General features: G+C 46.7%; 1 protein-coding gene across 1 annotated transcript; it reads right to left on the bottom strand.

The window, feature by feature from the left end:
- Nucleotides 1-1,206: 1,206 nt before the first annotated feature.
- On the bottom strand, nucleotides 1,207-1,836 carry LOC147984850 (uncharacterized). Its single transcript, XM_087541288.1, has 2 exons — nucleotides 1,810-1,836; nucleotides 1,207-1,512 (listed from the first exon to the last, which is right to left on the bottom strand). The coding sequence occupies exons 1-2, from the start codon at nucleotides 1,834-1,836 to the stop codon at nucleotides 1,207-1,209; spliced, it is 333 nt and encodes a 110-aa protein (XP_087397414.1).
- Between the last annotated feature and the right edge of the window lie 15,233 nt (nucleotides 1,837-17,069).

Raw genomic sequence — 17,069 nt, 5'->3', positions numbered from 1 at the left:
TCCGGAGGACGGCTTCCGGAGCTGCTGTGGTCACGCAGGACACTTTTGTTTAGCCTTTCCTTTCTCCTGCGTTTTGAAAAAAGTAGAAGGCCCTATCGGGGCGTGTAATGAACAATGACACTTGTGCCACTATGCTATGCTTATTATTTTCGTGTTGTGCCACGATACCCTATGTTTCGAGTGAGTGAGGTAGGATGACTTAGCTTGATACACTCGTGGTAGTTTCGTGTCTCATGAGGGCGCGCCTCTTGGCATCTGGTGAAGCCCCCTTGGTACTGACATTAGGAGCCGTTAACCTCGGGAGGCATCATAAAGCTTCAGAGTTGTTACAAAGCTTGGTGGGACGCCTTGCTCTTCCTTGCGCAAGCCCTTAGGCATCAGCTAGCTCCGGCTTAGTGCACCACGTCGCGCTGCCCAATGGCACAAACTAAAGGGGAGGCGCATGTCCAGAAGCTTGTTCGAGATTTTCTCGCGAGGATAGTAAAAGCCAAGGACTTGAGGGACAGGGCTATGGCGAAGTGTGTTTGCAGCACGGGGCTAGCCCGATGCGCACGCACACACCTGCCCAGCCCCCGCGCACGAGACGTGCGAGGAAGAGCAACGGGCAACTTCCGCTCCTCCTGGGCCAAGATTGAAGGGAAAGAGAGAAGACGAAAGGGAAATCCAACTTGGCAATCGAAAATGCGAGAACTCCAAATTCCATTTAAAGGGGTGCAAACCAACTACAGAAAGCAGGAAAATGAATAGCCGCGTCCGGCACCTAGACTAGTCTTCTCACCAGTGCGGAGCTAAGTGTTGCCACTAAGACATGGGAGGGAGCCCATGAGGCCCGAGGGCGGCTCTCCGGAGACTCCGGGGCGTGTACAGCCCCACTCATTATTACGTGAGAGTGTCACGAGTGGAGACCTTAACAGGCACTAGGCCTTGCTTCATGGGTAGAAATTCCTGAGGTGCTGGATGTTCCAAGCGTTCTGGATGGGGATCCCGTCCTGCATCGCCAGGTGTGTGGTGCCAGGCCTGGAGACACGGCGACCCTAAACGGGCCGTCCCACATGGGTGAGAGCTTATGCAGCCCTTCCCTAGAGAGCACCCACATTAGGAAAAGATCACCCACCTCTAGCGTCGTGGAGTAGACGTTGCGGCAATGGTACCGCCGCAGCGCCTGTTGGTACCTTGCCGCCGGAGCAAGGCTTAGCAGGAGGGTTCCTACCCCAGCACGACGTCTATCCCTTGCGAGGCATCCTGGCATGCCTCATCAAACACCGAGACCCATGCGCAGCGATGCTTGACCTCATGTGGGAGAACCGCTTTGGCTCCATAGACAAAGAAGAAAGGAGTCTCATCAGTCGGCTTGGTCGCGGTGGTGCGGATGGACCACCGCATGGACTGGAGCTCATCCAACCAGCCTCTTTCGCAGCCCTCGAGCTTCTTCTTGAAAGTTCTTGACCTGAGTCCCCTCAGAACCTCCGCGTTGGCCAACTCGGCTTGGCCATTGCTCCTGGGGTGCGCCACCTATGCGTAGCATATCTACGTTTCAAGGTTAGTATAGTATGTTTTGAAGAGGTTACTAGTGAACTGTGAGCTGTTGTCGGTGATGATGCGATTGGGGACCCTGAACCGGCTCACGAGGCCCTTGATGAACTTGACCGTCAAGCCAGCTGGGACGGTGCGGATGGGCGCTCTGGGGAATGGGCCCAAGATGTCTATCCCCCAGACCGCAAACGGCCATGAGAGCGGGATGGTCTAGACGCCCTGAGCAGGTTGGTGGATTTGCTTGGCATGGAACTGGAAGGCTTCATAAGTTCTCACCAGCTTGGCCACCTTGCTGAGCACCATGGGCCAATAGAATCCGCTGCGGAATGCCTTGCCCACTGAGGTGCATGCTGATGAGTGGTGCCCGCAGTCTCCGATGTGTATGTCAGTTAACAGCTCACACCCCTACTCCTTGGAGATGCATCACAAGGAAACATCGCTCGGTCGTTTTCAGTAGAGCTCATCGTCCCGAATGCAGTAGGTAGTAGCCTGCCGAGCCACACAGTCCGCGTTTTCCTCCTTCTCTGGTAGGGTTCCCTGAAGCAGGTACGCTTTGAACTCTTTGGTCCAGCACCCCTCCTAAGGCTCGAGCGCGAGGAGCAAACGCACTCCCGAGGTCGGGCCGCAAGAAGGGGCTCCTGAGAGGGGCGCTGGTGGGAGCTCTTCCTGGGGCGGTGTTGGGCCCGCAGTAGGAGGTGCTGTTGAGGGCTTGAGGAGCCGCTCCTCGAAGATTCCTGGCTCCCGAGGCAAGTGTCGGGACGCCCTCTTGGCGATGTCACCCGCTTCCTTTTCCGTGCTGCGTGGCACATGCTACAATTCCATACCCAAGAATTGCTTCTCGATTTTGCGTACCTCCGCCAGGTGCCTCGCTTCTTGGAGAGAGGGATCAGCCCTCGCCTACTTCGGCCCATGGAACATCGGTCCATTCCGCCACAAAATCGGCGAGTGTCGCCCCCATTATGACCCTGGTGGTGCTGAACTCCAATTGGAATACTTGCAATTTGATGTTCCATGACTCTCCCCGCGGCATTTGGGCTACGGAGCACCTTTCCAGGTGTTAAGCTAAGACGACCTTGATGGGGTGGCCTTGGAAGTAGTGGCATAGCTTGCGGGAGGCAACAAGGAGCGCGAGCAAGAGCTTCTGTGGCATGGGATAGCACGCCCACTTGTCATTTGGCACCGTGCTGACAAAGTACACCAGGTGCTCAACGAGGGCGAAAATGTTGGTGGAGGCTTGCACCTCCTGAGGCTGGGGGACCTCAGGAGCTTGGTCGCTTGTTGGGGCAGCCGCGGCCTCAAGAGCATCGTCCTGTGCGGCCTGGTTGTCTCTTGGCGCCGTCGAGGTTTCAGTGGTGCCATCCTGGAGCCGCGCCATCTTGGTGGGGCGCGTAGCGTCGCTCGGCGGGCCCCCATCCCGGCACCCTTCTGGGATAGCCACTAGTGTCGCGATAGCTGAGTGAGGCGTGGCGGCCAGGTATAGCACCAGGGGCTCCATAGGACGCAGTGCTACCATCACCGGCGGGATGGTGAGGTATTTCTTGAGATCTTTGAACGCTGCGTCAGCCTCCGGGGTCCACTCGAACGGGCCCTTCTTTTTCATCAGCTTGAAGAAAGGGAAGGTGTGCTCCCCCAGCTTGGAGATGACGTGCCCTAGCGAGGTTACACAACCCGCCAGTTTTTTTCATTTCCTTGAGAGTCTGTGGTGGGCTCATCTCTTCTATCACCTTGACCTTCTCTGGATTTGCCTCAATTCCCATGTGCGACACGAGAAAACCCAGCAACTTACCGGAGGGGATGCCAAACTCACATTTCTCCGGGTTGAGCCATGATACATCTCCAACGTATCTATAATTTTTTTCATTGTTCCATGCTATTGTATTGTCAATCTTGATGTCTTATAATCATATTCTAGTCAATTTATATCATTTTTTGGAACTAACTTATTGACATAGTGCCAAGTGCTAGTTGTTGTTTTTTCCATGTTTTTTACATCGTGGAAAATCAATATCAAACGTAGTCCAAATGCCACGAAACTTTACGGAGAATTTTTACGGGCCAAAAGGAACACAACAGGCCATGGCTGCACCTGGGGGTGCCCTGAGGGGGCACAACCCACCAGGGCACGTCAGGAGGCCTAGGCGCGCCCTGGTGGGTTGTGCCCACCTCGGGTGCCCCCGGACCTCCACTTTGCTCTATAAATACCCAAGTATTCCCAAAACCCAAGGGGAGTCGACAAAATATTGATCCAGTCACCGTAGAGTTCATAACCACCAGATCCAATCTAGACACCATCTCGGATGGGGTTCACCACCTCCATTGGTGCCTCTCCGATGATGCATGAGTAGTTCTTTGTGGACCTTCGGGTCCATATTTAGTAGCTAGATGGATTCCTCTCTCTCTCTCTCTCTCTCTTCATTCTCAATACAATGGTCTCTTGGAGATCCATATGATGTAACTCTTTTGCGGTGTGTTTGTTGGGATTGATGAACTTTGAGTTTATGATCAGATCTATCTTTTTATATCCATGAAAGTATTTGAGGTTCTTTGATCTCTTTTGTGCATGCACTACAAAAAAATACACTTCCGTGATGATACGTGTTTGTCACAGTAGGTCACGTTTTCTGTCATGCATGTACATCCATGACAAATTTATGACAGAATCAAGATACTCATACCTGTGCTGTCATAGAAGTGTTCCATGACATTACCAAAATTATCATCACGGGAGTGTCCACTTCCATGCCGATAAATTGCGCGTCACAGAAGTACTTTCGTCAAGGGTGACCGACACGTGGCATCCACCGTAACAGAATGCCGTTAAGCTATCAGGTCCGGTTTTGGATCTGATAACCCGTTAACAGCCCGGACCAATGGGGATTTTCCACGTGTAGAATCATCATTGGCTGTAGGAAACACGTGTCAGCTCCATGTTGGCACAGGTTTCACTGATCCAATGGGCGAGATGCGCCTATCATATGTTAACACGTGCACCGGCCCAAAAGTGGCCCATAAAGTTTAAATGGGACGGCCCAACTAATGGCCCACAAGATTTTGCGGACCGTTATGGGCCGGCCTAGCTAAAGTCCCACAAGATTTTGCGGGCCATAATGGTCCGGCCCTGGTAAAGGCCCACAAGATTTTTGCGGGCAATAATGGGCCGGCCCAGGTGAAGGCCCACAAGATTTTTGTGGACCATAATGGGTCGGCCCAGCTAAATGCCCACGAGAATTCGCCGACATTAATGGGTCGGCCCAGCTGTAGGGCCACAGGATTTTGAGGACCCTAGTAGGTCGGCCCATTAAATGGCTGCCTTGTATTGGGCCAAATGCCGGCCCATATTTGATTCGGTCTATTAATGGCATGCCGTGTTCCCAGCCTAATAATAGCCCATATGAGATCCGGCCCATTAAAAGCCTACCACGTTCTGGGCCAAATTACGACCAAGATCAGGTCCGGCACTTTAAGAGGCTTTGGGCTAAATTATGGTCCATATTAGATTCGGCCCGTCAACTAGATACTATGCTTTTGGCCCCACTTGCTAAAGGCCCATTTAGTAATTCGGCCTGTTAATGGCCCGTTTAACATTTCAGCCCTATATTAATTTTGTCTTGTTAAAAGCCCGTCATATAGTTGGGCCTAACTACGGCCTAGTTTGCATCTGGCCTGCTCGCAGCCGATAATCTGATTGGCCCAAACAAGGACCGAGACAATTTTGGCCTATTATAAGCCCATGATTTGATTGGCATATTCATGAGCTGGTGCCTATTTTGGCCTGCTGTCAGCCCGTGAGCTGTTCGGCATGTTTCAGGCCCATCCTACTTTTTCAGCCTCCTAAAGGCCCATTGAGTTTTCTTGGGAAAATAGGGCCAGCAGTTTACTCGGCCTATTAAAGGCCCGAATCTACTAGTGGGCCAGTTTACCTTTAGGCCTGTTAGTGGACCAAGATGATTGGGCCCATGATGCGGAACATACATGGTGATTTGCATGACTGCTCGATTATGTACCGTAATTTTACGGTTAGGCCATTTGACTGCGAAGACAGAATATATATATATATACAGTAAAATAAATACAGCATCGTGAATAAGAAAAAAAACCTAGACTATACAATAAAGAAATTACGGCATATTACATCCACTGGGCATCAAAGTTCGCCACTATGATAATAAAGCACAAGCAGACAGCAAATTACATACACTGGGCATCAAAGATCACCGCTAGTTCAACTAAACACGCCGACAAAATAATATACAAAACCGACAACACTTCAATAGAGATCAAGAAAGGTTAGCCCTGCTCGGGAGCTGTAGCGCAAGCAGCTCAGCAAGCTGGTGAGACTGCACTTGTTTGACACTTATATCCTCCTCACTCTCAAAGATAAACAAGCAGATAGATGACAGGTTTTGCACACATAAGTATCAGTGCTGACAATTCATCACATTTCTTACTGACGAATAAAGTGACACAATTTAAAATAGCATTAACACAATATGGTATTGTTCAGGTCAAGACATGGTAGTAAATGACATTGTGAAGGAGTTGGCAGCTTCACAACACCACTGGATTACAGATAAAGAACTCATAAGTATCAATGGTTAGTGTGCTGTCAATTTATCCCATTTCAGATTGGAAAAATAAGATCACTTGCTCTGTATAGTTTAATTTACATGGTATGAAGAAGGAACTTGGTTGTACAACTGAAAACTTAAATTGAGAAGGACAAACTTTTATTTATGAACTGGAGTACATAATAAACATTAAACATGCAATTTGATGCAAACACCAAAAATAAACAACTATTGCAATCATATCTAACCAAACATACACAACAAAGTTTGTAGGGTTGAGAAGGACAAACTTACATTATTGGTGAAGGTAGGCTCTATAGAGCCCTTGTCCATGCTGATGGGGGGGGGGGCAATTCAAGAAGTTTACCACATAATCTTCTTCATAAGAATTTCCTTTATTCTACATTTTGTTAAGTGTAAATATAGGTGTGACAATATAAGAAAAAATGGAAAATATTTAAGATAAGGTGAAGAGTGATGCTACATAACCAAGTAGCTATAAATGTAAGTAAAGCGATACAGGCAAAAGGTACAGCCAAGAGCAATGCAGAGCTAAACTTCTTCAGTACCATCGGTGTTATCCAACGTTATGGTAAGCGTAAATATAGATCTTATGTGTACAAAATGGAGGGCAAAGGAAAATAAGCTGCAGAGTGATGGTACATGAACAACTACCTGTCAATGTAAGTACACTGATAAAGGACAACAGCTACTTATAAGAACAATGCAGAGCTAAAAAAATTCATTGGCATTGGGTATATTCTACACTAATTTAACCATTCACACAGATCAGATAATCTGGAGCGAACAATTGATAAGCAAGCTATCATGCATACTGCTGTCACATAATGAACCAGGTATGTATGCAAGTACAGTGATACATGACAATAGGTACTAACTAGAGCAAAGCAGCGGGCAGCATATTTGCGATATCCTATCGTTCTTTTCAAACTGGAATTCTTTTTCCAGCTGATTTTCTGCAAAAAAAGATCCATAAGGCACATGCGGAAAAGTAGAAGTTCAAATTGTCATGCGATATCATAGACAGTATCTCATCCTGGGAACGAGAACAGTGCATAACAAGGTTTTTCCATTCAATGTCTTCTAAATTTTGCACGGGAGACTTCACCAGAAATTCGTTTATAGACCTGCCATCAAAGTGTGATTTCCTCAGGTAACACCAATACTGCTGCAATGCTTCCTTGAAAAGCGCAAGCAAGCTTTTCTCGTCATGACTATCCAGATTAACCCTCGCCTACTTACAACAATGTAATGTAAATCATTGATGTGTTCAATCAGCAGAAAATAGGAAAATAATCACCAGGAATAATAGCACTTACACGTAAGTGGGACAGAAGAACTGAAAATGGTGCTTGTCTTCACTATAATCTTCCAATGATGGGAATATATGCACATAGTCCCTAACAACATTGAAAGCATTGTCTTTTAAACTGGGAATAACTGGAATGGGCTTCCAATCTACAGGAATTGGCCATCTCTGCAGTTGGGATAGGTCTTCGGCCGGTGGACTTGCTGTACTTTTTGCTGGAGTGGGATTTTTCCATGGTATGGCTGGTGCTATGGCAAGTGAAATCGGTATACCTTTTGCTGGAGTGCAGGTCCTGTGTGGTGGGGCTAGTGGTGTGGCCTGTGAAGTATGGGTACAGTCTGCTGGAGTCGGTCCTACATTTTGTGTCACTGGTTATACAACCAATATAAGTGGGGTGCTGTCTGATTTCTCCGTCACAACCACGTTTTTCAAGGACGTTGCTGGTGCTCCTTCAGGTTCGGCAATCACCCTCTTCCTTTTTGATGTCTGATGCACAAGAACAACATTTGAGTGGAAAAACATGGTATGATGACAAATGGAATATGTATTGATAATGGATGGGCATGGCATCTTGACATATATGATGAGTAAACTAAGCAGATGGCGGTGCAACAAAGTAGAAGAAATGCAAGACAACATATGCAAGATACGCACAATCAATAAAACCTTGCCAAATTAGAGTAGTCACCTTGATGGGTGCACATGACAGGCCATCTACCTTTGACTCCTCGAGGTTAGAATAGTCATTAGGATCATATTCTGAACAAGAATCTATAGGTGGGGAGCGTATGAGTTTCATTGCATTCAGAATGGCACTCAATGCCTTGGTGCCAATTTTGTAAGTCATTGCAGTGTTCCACAATATTCTTCTGATGCGTGGATTCTGATATTCACTGTAATTACGTATAATATCTGAGAACCATGAAAACATAAATAGTTGTGAGATTATCTTTGTAATGCAGAGGATATTCTAATATAGGGGCGCCCCTGTAAACACTTTTGTGCTATCACAGGATTCTGATGAGAGAGCTCATGTGTGCTGTAATATAGTGCATGCATTTATATAATCTGGCACAAGTACACAAAAAATAGGCTCCAGAAGTAACACTACTAGGGAAAACCTTATACACAGAAGTTTATCAGTAGCGCGGTCTAAAAACAGGCGCTACTGCTAATTAGTAGCAGCGAGGGGCATAAAAATCGCGCTACTACTAAATTAATAGTAGTAGCGAGGGGTATAAATCTGCGCCGCTACTAAGTGATCTCCACCAATGCCCCCAGTACAGGCCATAGTAGTAGCGAGGGGTATAAAACCTGCGCTACTACTACGTACGTAGCTATTGCGCTGGTATGACCCCCACGCTATTAATAATCGTGTCCACTCCCACCCCACCCCGGCCGGCCTGATCCACTCCCACCCCACCACTCTCTCTCTCTCTCACCCCGAAAAAAAGCTCTCAGGAACTCACGATCTCCTCACGATCCAGCCCAGCTCCTCTCCCCACGATCTCCTCGCCACCGCCCCCATCCACGCCGGCCGGTTCCGGCGAGCAACGGCCGCGCGCAATGCTCCCCCAAGCGTGCCCCTCCCTTCCCCCACACCCTGATCCAGCAATATCCCTTCCTCCCCTCGTCGACTGCTTCGGCTTCGATGACGACGGTGCTGCAATCCGCGTCCTCTCCGATGCAGACCCCGCCGCGCCGCGGCAGCAGCAGCCCACGGGCGCCAACATCCGCCGCGAGCTCGCGCGCCTCGTCGCCGACGCGCGGCCCGGGAACTCCCTCTTCTTCCACTACAGCGGCCACGGCACGCGCCTACCCGCCGAGACCGGCCAGGACGATTACACCGGCTACGACGAGTGCATCGTCCCCTCCGACATGAACCTCATCACAGGTGCGTAGATCCGGAGACGCCCTTCCGTTTTTGTTTTGTCTCGTGCCATGTTGCTCCTGTAGCTGTTGTTCTGTCTCAAACTACCGGTTAGATGTGAGAGAGGTTGGTGAGATCTGAGAGAGGGACGTTATTTGATTGATTGTCACGTTTCTACGGCTTAGCGGATTTAGCACTATCGTAATTTCTGAATTTCTGATTGGATTAGTTTTTAGGTGACTATGATTTTGGGTTTGCTGACCCTTTTGACCTCAAGTACTACTACAAAGCAGAAAGGAACCCTATAATTTACTTTGTAGTAGCTTTGTACAAGACCACTGGCAGCTAGACTTTGTGTTGTGTTAAAGGACCTGACAGCAGCTAAAAACCCATTTTTGGGGAATGCTTAGTGTGCCAAGACAAGTTTTTTGTGGGATGTGGGTGGACGGAACAGATAGAATTTGGTAGTGTTCGTTTTATTTTACGGTTTAGTACTCAATTGTCAGCATAGCTCTCTAGTCTCTCTGGTTCATCCAACTGCAATTTCACATAAAACGCATATGCATATTATGTTGCTGTTGTCTGCATGAAAGAATTTGATATGCACTATGTATTTTTTGCCATGCATTATGCTGGTCTCAGCTGGAAAGAGTTTCTTACCAAATCATATGGCCGCAAGCAACTAGGAGCAGTTCCTGCCCGATGCCAGCTAGCATGCAATTTCACTCTGATAGGATATATGTACTCTCATGTCAACTTTATGGAGTTCTTAAGTTCACAGGCGAAGTAGCCTGTATACTCTGATAGACAAATGAGCTTGAGCACTTTATAGATTTATCAACCCAAGATGAGCAGCTCATATATAGTACTCATAATAATAGTTTGGCCATAGGATATATATCAGAATTCAGAGCACACATCAATTCTGTTAACGGTGTTGATTAGCCGGTCATATTAGGATTTTACTCTTGTGTCATGGAATTGGTCGATGATTCCTTTGTATGTACGGTCAACTCGTACTTTAGCTGCTCTATAAGTGATGCGTCATCTATGCTTGTTGATGGTCAGCAATTAGCTATGCTTGTTGCTCGGTGGCCGAATGAATGATGTCTCTCATGGACGCTGGTGCTGCTGTTGCTTAACTGAACCCCATAACTGAACCTTGTTTTATTGATTGACTAAGCATGAGCCTTATTCACTCATGTTCTGAACCAAATAAACAAGTAATACCAATCTTGTTTGCTCCGCTCCATGTCCATGTGCGATATATTACAGCTGACCATTGAGTTTTTGTTGTTGTTGTTGACTTGCGTATTTTTTGCGTATTCTTCAACCTCTTCACTTTTAATCTTAATATTTACTCCATTAAGCTATTGGATCTGGATGCTTGCTGACTTGCTGTTGCTTGCTTCTGACGTGTAGTCTGATGGAGCTAGTCTTTTTCATAATATTTCTCAAAGCAGCTTGATGTAACCCGACCCTTCATGATTGCAAGGACCATTGTTATTATTGGTGGACTTGCTATGGCGATGTTAGTAGCTCGTTCCAATGTTGTTACTGTCATGGTTCTCAATTTAGCTGCTACTCCTCTCGAGCTAAGGTAAACACACACCCAGCATTAAAAATAATAAATAAAATTTCATTTTCTGGATTCCTTTAAAAGAATAGTTGTTGGTTTTGTGTAAAGCTTTATATCTAGTAATAGTTGCTGGTTCTGTATCAATCTTGAAATGTTTCTGGATCACCTGTAAAAAAAATTTAATTACCAACCTGCACGCACAAGATATATATCTTTCTCATCATTTTAAACAGTAACGATTGATACTCCACGTATACATTTTCTGAGAATTACTCCATATATGTAGGATGGCAGCGGTGTTGACAAATCACCACGAAGAAAGTAAAGATCTCGAGAGGATTCCGTTTGTTTGCTCTATGTATTGTATTTCAAAGCGCAGGAAAAACACACACAAAATTCTAGTTTATTTTACTGCATTTTGTAGTAAAAGAAAATGAAAATCACAAAAAAATGTTTGTTTCTTTGCCTTTTGTAGTAATGGAGAAGGAAAGTAAAAAAAACTGCTTGTTTTCAGGGTCGAGCAATCTATTGGTTTGTTGTTCACTCAGAAATGTTTTTGGTTTTGGGGTGTCCGATGTGTACATTGTGCATCAGCATACACTGCTAGCTGCCCGTGGAGATCAACACTAATGAATAAACAAATCCTGGTTATTCTTTCATCTAGGATGCTTATGCCGTCTCGAAACTGTCAACTTGACTCATAGAATGATCTTTTTAGTATGATTCATGGTTATTTTTTCTTGTTATTATGCATTACTACGAGTTCATCATATTAAGATTCCTTACAACTTTAGGCACCTGAGCTATTTACAGAAGGAGGGGACCCGACCTTCTTCACGGCTCACGGCAGTGTCTCCCGTTGATTCCTTCATGCAACAAGGAGGGCACCCACACTTCTTCACATCTCGTGCAACAAGTAAGGACCAACCTCTGGCTATTACTACTGATTCGTGTGCATGTGCTAAAAAGTAAGAAAATACCGTAATGGATTTGGACGTTGACAAGCACTAACAAGTTTTCACTTTCCCGACGTGGCCGCAGGGGTGATCGACACGGACTACCGCTGCTCGGTGGGTGTCATGCTCTTCAACCACTCGGAGGTGGACTTCACCGTGAAGCCCGGCGACCGCGTCGTACAGATGATCGTCTAGGTGATTGCGAAGCCGGAGGTCGCCGAGGTGGAGGACCTCGATACCATCATTTGGGGGGAGGGAGGATTTGGGTCCACTAGCGTCTGAACTCTGAGCCTTGGTAGATACATCTAGAGAAGTGGTATGTTTAGGCTGCCGGTGGAACACTAGGAAAGGTACCCACCTTTGGTTGTGTGCGTTTACTGTCAAATGAATCACGTGATCTCTTGAAGTTGAGATGTTCAATGTTGCATCCATGAACGGTGCAAGTGTTAAGATGGTCCTGTGACCTTAATTTATTTTGCACTGGACGTGTCTTTGATCTTCATCCCTGAATACTACATCTAATTTTTATTTTTTTAATTCTTAATTTGTTAGTAGTAGCGTGGGGGGAAATGTGTGCTACTAGTATTTAAGATACTAGTAGCGTGTGGTATAATAGATGCGCTACTACTATTCTGTTATTAGTAGCGCGGTTTTCAAATAGTAGTAGCGTGGGTGGCATCCGCGCTACTACTAAATTTTTAGTAGTAGCGCGGGTGCCAACCGCGCTATTACTATCTTTTAGCTGTAGCGCTTTATTAGTAGCGCCTGTCCGCGCGCTGCTGATACACATAAAACCCGCGCTGCTGCTAGCCTTTTTCCTAGTAGTAAGGAGAGTTAGCAGATGATAGGTTCAAAATATACTGTATGGAGAGTTTATTGCCAAGCCATGATAACAAGAGCACACAACAACTAGGCAGATCATAGTTTACATAAAAGGGGTACACTATAACCACGATATATAAATCGGGAAAGTGGAACTGGCTTGAAAATACAGTGTTGTATTGCCGCTAGTAATTGAAATCATATTGATCAAGTACATGCCAGCTCTATCAGCTGTTGACTGCAGATGTCCCTGCTCCCCGTCCTGACAAGGAACATACTGTATGTACTAAATACAGAATAACAAAAGCGGAACATGTTAAAGAATAGAAGAGGAAGTGTATTCTTGAGGTTCTGCTTAATTGCATACAATGTTGGTGGCCCACTCATGATGAACCACAGCGCCAAAAGAAATGCAATTCCATGTCCTCTCTCTATATGTGGCAATTTTGAACAAGAGTCATTAGGATCATATTCTGAACAAGAGTCAATAGGTGGGGAGCATATGAGTTTCATTTCATCCAGAATTGCACTCAATGCCTTGGTGCCAATTTTGTAAGTCATTGCAGTGTTTAGCTTCAAGAGTGGATTGCTGGTAGTGCGACTCAAGGAAGCTACATAGATCATAGTGTAGGTATAACGAGAAAACCGTAAGCATCAGAGTAAAATCAGCAAAGTGGAACTTGTTGGAATATATGTGCTAGTATTGCCAGTACGGCTAGAAAGGCTTTGGATACTAGCTCTCTTCAAATTAAGGTTCGGTACTGTTAATATCAGTGTAACTCTCAAAGGCGACACAGCTCCCCGCATTTCCTTGCTATTCTTATAGGATTCAAGTGGGCAGGCCACTACAAATCCTATTCCCATGTTTACAAAATCCTACGAATCAAAGTGTAACGCCCTCGATGCGGCTATATCTCCCACGTGTTGAGGCACGACTTAGAGGCATAACCGCATTGAAAGCAATGTCGCAAGTCAGGAAATCATCACACATTTCATGTACATAAATAATATAAAGGGGAGGTACATAGTTGGCTTACACTCGCCACGTTACATCAAAGTACATAAATAACATCCATCATACAAATCACTCATGGCCCGACTACGGTGCCAAAATAGAAAAGACCCCCAACATGCGACAAGGCCCTGAATCGATAACCCCAACTAGGCACCACTACCGATCATCGGGAAAGGAAACATAATAACGCTGAGAGTCCTCGTCGAACTCCCACTTGAGCTCGTACTCGTCACCTGAAGTGAAATCACCTGGACCTGCATCTGGAATTATAGTATCTGTGAGCCACAAGGACTCAGCAATCTCGCACCCACGCGATCAAGACTATTTAAGCTTATAGGAAGGATAAGGCAAGTATATGTGGAGCTGCAGCAAGCGACTAGCATATATGGTGGCTAACTTATACGCAAATGAGAGCGAGAAGAGAAGGCGAAGCACGAGCGAGAAGCTAAAGGAAAATCCTGCGCAAGTATAACTCCAACACCGTGTCCACTTCCCGGACTCCGCCGAGAAGGGGCCATCACGGTAACACACACGGTTGATCCGTTTTAATTAGTTAAGGTTTAAGTTATCTACAACCGGACATTAACAAATTCCCATCTGCCCATAACCGCGGGCACGGCTTTCGAAAGTTCAATCCCTGCAGGGGAGTCCCAACTTAGCCCATGACAAGCTCTCACGGTCAACGAAGGAAAAGACCTCCTCCCAAGACGTTCCGATCAGACTCGGTATCTCGGTAACTCAAGACACTTCGACATGTTAAAACAAGACCAGCAACACCGCCCGAATGTGCCGACAAATCCCGATAGGAGCTGCACATATCTCTTTCTCAGGGCACACTCAGATTGTCCTAGGTACGGGTAGGCCAGCCCAGAGTTGCCCCTGGTGGCCACCGGTAGCTGACAGGTGGACCAACACTCAGAGGAGCACTGGCCCCGGGGGGTTAAAATAAGATGACCCTTGAGTCTGCAGAACCCAAGGGAAAGAAAAGGCTAGGTGGCAAATGGTAAAACCAAGGTTGGGCATTGCTGGAAAAGCTTTAATCAAGGCGAAATATCGAGGGGTTCCCATTATAACCCAACCGCGTAAGGAACGCAAAATCCGGGAACATAACACCGATATGACGGAAACTAGGGCGGCAAGAGTGGAACAAAACACTAGGCGAGAGGCCGAGCCTTCCACCCTTTACCAAGTATATAGATGCATTAAGATAACATAGCAATATAATGATATCCCAACAAGTAAATAAATGTTCCAACAAGGAACGGCTCCAATCTTCACCTGCAACTAGCAACGCTATAAGAGGGGATGAGCAAAGCGGTAACATAGCCAATCAACGGTTTGCTAGGACAAGGTGGGTTAAAGGTTCAACCATGGCAATTGGGAGGCTGACAAGCAAAAGGTAGGCATCGTAGCAGTGGCATAGTAAGAGCGAGCAAACTAGCATAGCAAAGATAGTAGTGATTTCGAGGGTATGATCATCTTGCCTGCACAGTTGTCAGAGTTGACTGGATCCTCACAAGCAAACTCAACGGGCTCCTCGGTAGCGAACTCGTCTCCCGGCTCTACCCAACAAGACAAACAAGCAACAAGGATACAATCAACCACGTGCAAGACGAAGCAATATGATGAAATGATGACATGCTATGCGGGATGTGATGCGGGATGCAAAATGCAAGATATGACAGGAAATGCATGAAACTGGCCTCAACATGGAATTCCAGGGGTTCCACTGGATAGAGGGGATGAAATCGCTTGAAAACGATATAAAGATCATTGGAATCGGAGTTACGGTTTGGAAATGGCAAGCGTTTTAAGATAGGACACCGGTCTGCGATTTACAGCAAGTAGGCATTTAAATGCAACGAAATAAACATTCTACAGCCACCAAACATGAAAACAAAATACATGGAAGTGATGTACACAAGATGGTTAACAAAACACTAGCACTGAGCCATAGGCAAATTCATCCATTAAGAGGTTCAAACAAGCATGGCAAAAAATGAATATGCAAAACAGATTCCAGACTTAGTGAAATTAACACTAGCCTGAAATTTCAGATCACGATGCTCTCTTTGGAGCAGCAAAACAACATGATAAATAACCTGAACATGACAAGTAAGAACATGGCATGGCGCTACTCAACAAGCTTAACAAAACACCCAATGTGACCTGGGGTCAAAAGGGTTCACAAAATACTCTACCGAGCTCACGAACATAGCTCGAACACAATCAGTTTTCAGACTCGGTGAAAACTGAGACATGCAGAAATTTAACTCACGAAGGCATGTAAACGAGCTCGATGCACTCACCATGGTGCAAGTCATGGCAAGGCAAGCATATATCCAGAAAGAAGACACAATATGCTAGCTACACATGGCAAGAACAAAGGCATAGCATGCATGGAACACTAACGGTAGCATCGGCAAAATCGCAAACAAGTTGACGATCTGCCCAGATTAACAACGAAGCAAACGTTGAGCTCGATTGAGTCAACCTAGAGCACTCCATATATGCAAAAAAAGACATGGATGGATAGAGCATAACGTAAATATCAAAACTCCCTTACTGATCATCCTCAAAAGAGGCACGGATCACTAGGAAACAAGCTGGACATATAGCATCACGAACTAAAATATCCCAGACTTAGTGAAAATCACTAAGTCCCTGAAATCAGCAATCTCAGGTACCTCTCTTCGCAAGCTTGCACAAGACAACACACACATCCTAAAAATGCATGGGTGGAACCTCTGGAAATAAGACAAAATGCTTAACAATTCATCCCAAAGGGGCACAGGCATATCATGCACGGATTAAACATGGCAAAAATGACAAAAGTGCATGATGAACTAACGGATCTGCAATTTAACTCACGAAGCCTCCTACTAACAGAATTTTCGGGATCAAGATGACCTCAAATGCAAATTATGCAATGGAATGAAATGATGTACATGTCGAGGCGAAGATTTTGATATATCATATGCCCAAAACGGAGCTACGGTTGCGGAGATACAAGCAGTCAAAGAATGCATAAAAATCTGGGAGATTAGGGTTTCGGGGAGAGGTCAACCCGATCCAGATCCAGATCCAGATGGGCACGCGGATCGAGGAACGCCGGGGATCACTGTAGCTGGCCGGAACTTGGCCGCCGGAGACGCGGGAGGAGGCCGGCCGGGGCGGATCCGGTGGTCGCCGGGGCGGTGGCGCGGAGGCCCGCGGGCGGAGGCGGCGGTGGTCCGGCGGCGCTACGGGCGCCGGCCGGCAAGGGCGCGCACGGCGGTGCGGCAGCGGCGATGGCGTCCCGCGGCGGCGCCGGTCGCCGGAGGCGCGGAAGGCGGCGGCGCTCGGGGAAAGGAGGAGGCGCGGGGGCGCGGGCTCGCGGGGGCCGTCCCTGGGCCT

The sequence above is a fragment of the Triticum urartu genome, chromosome 2A (assembly GCF_056163025.1).
Source record: "Triticum urartu cultivar PI428250 chromosome 2A, HENAU_Tu73, whole genome shotgun sequence".
Classification (NCBI taxonomy): Eukaryota; Viridiplantae; Streptophyta; class Magnoliopsida; order Poales; family Poaceae; genus Triticum; species Triticum urartu.
The sequence above is the reverse complement of the archived record's forward strand: the minus strand, read 5'-3'. Positions and strand labels throughout refer to the sequence as shown.

Coding starts and splice junctions, on each gene's coding strand:
- LOC147984850 (XM_087541288.1), bottom strand. CDS start 1,836: ATGGTGCTCAGCAAGGTGGCCAAGCTG. Junction 1,513..1,809: donor TCAGCAAGGTGGCCAAGCTG/GTGAGAACTTAT, acceptor TGCTACGCATAG/GTGGCGCACCCCAGGAGCAA.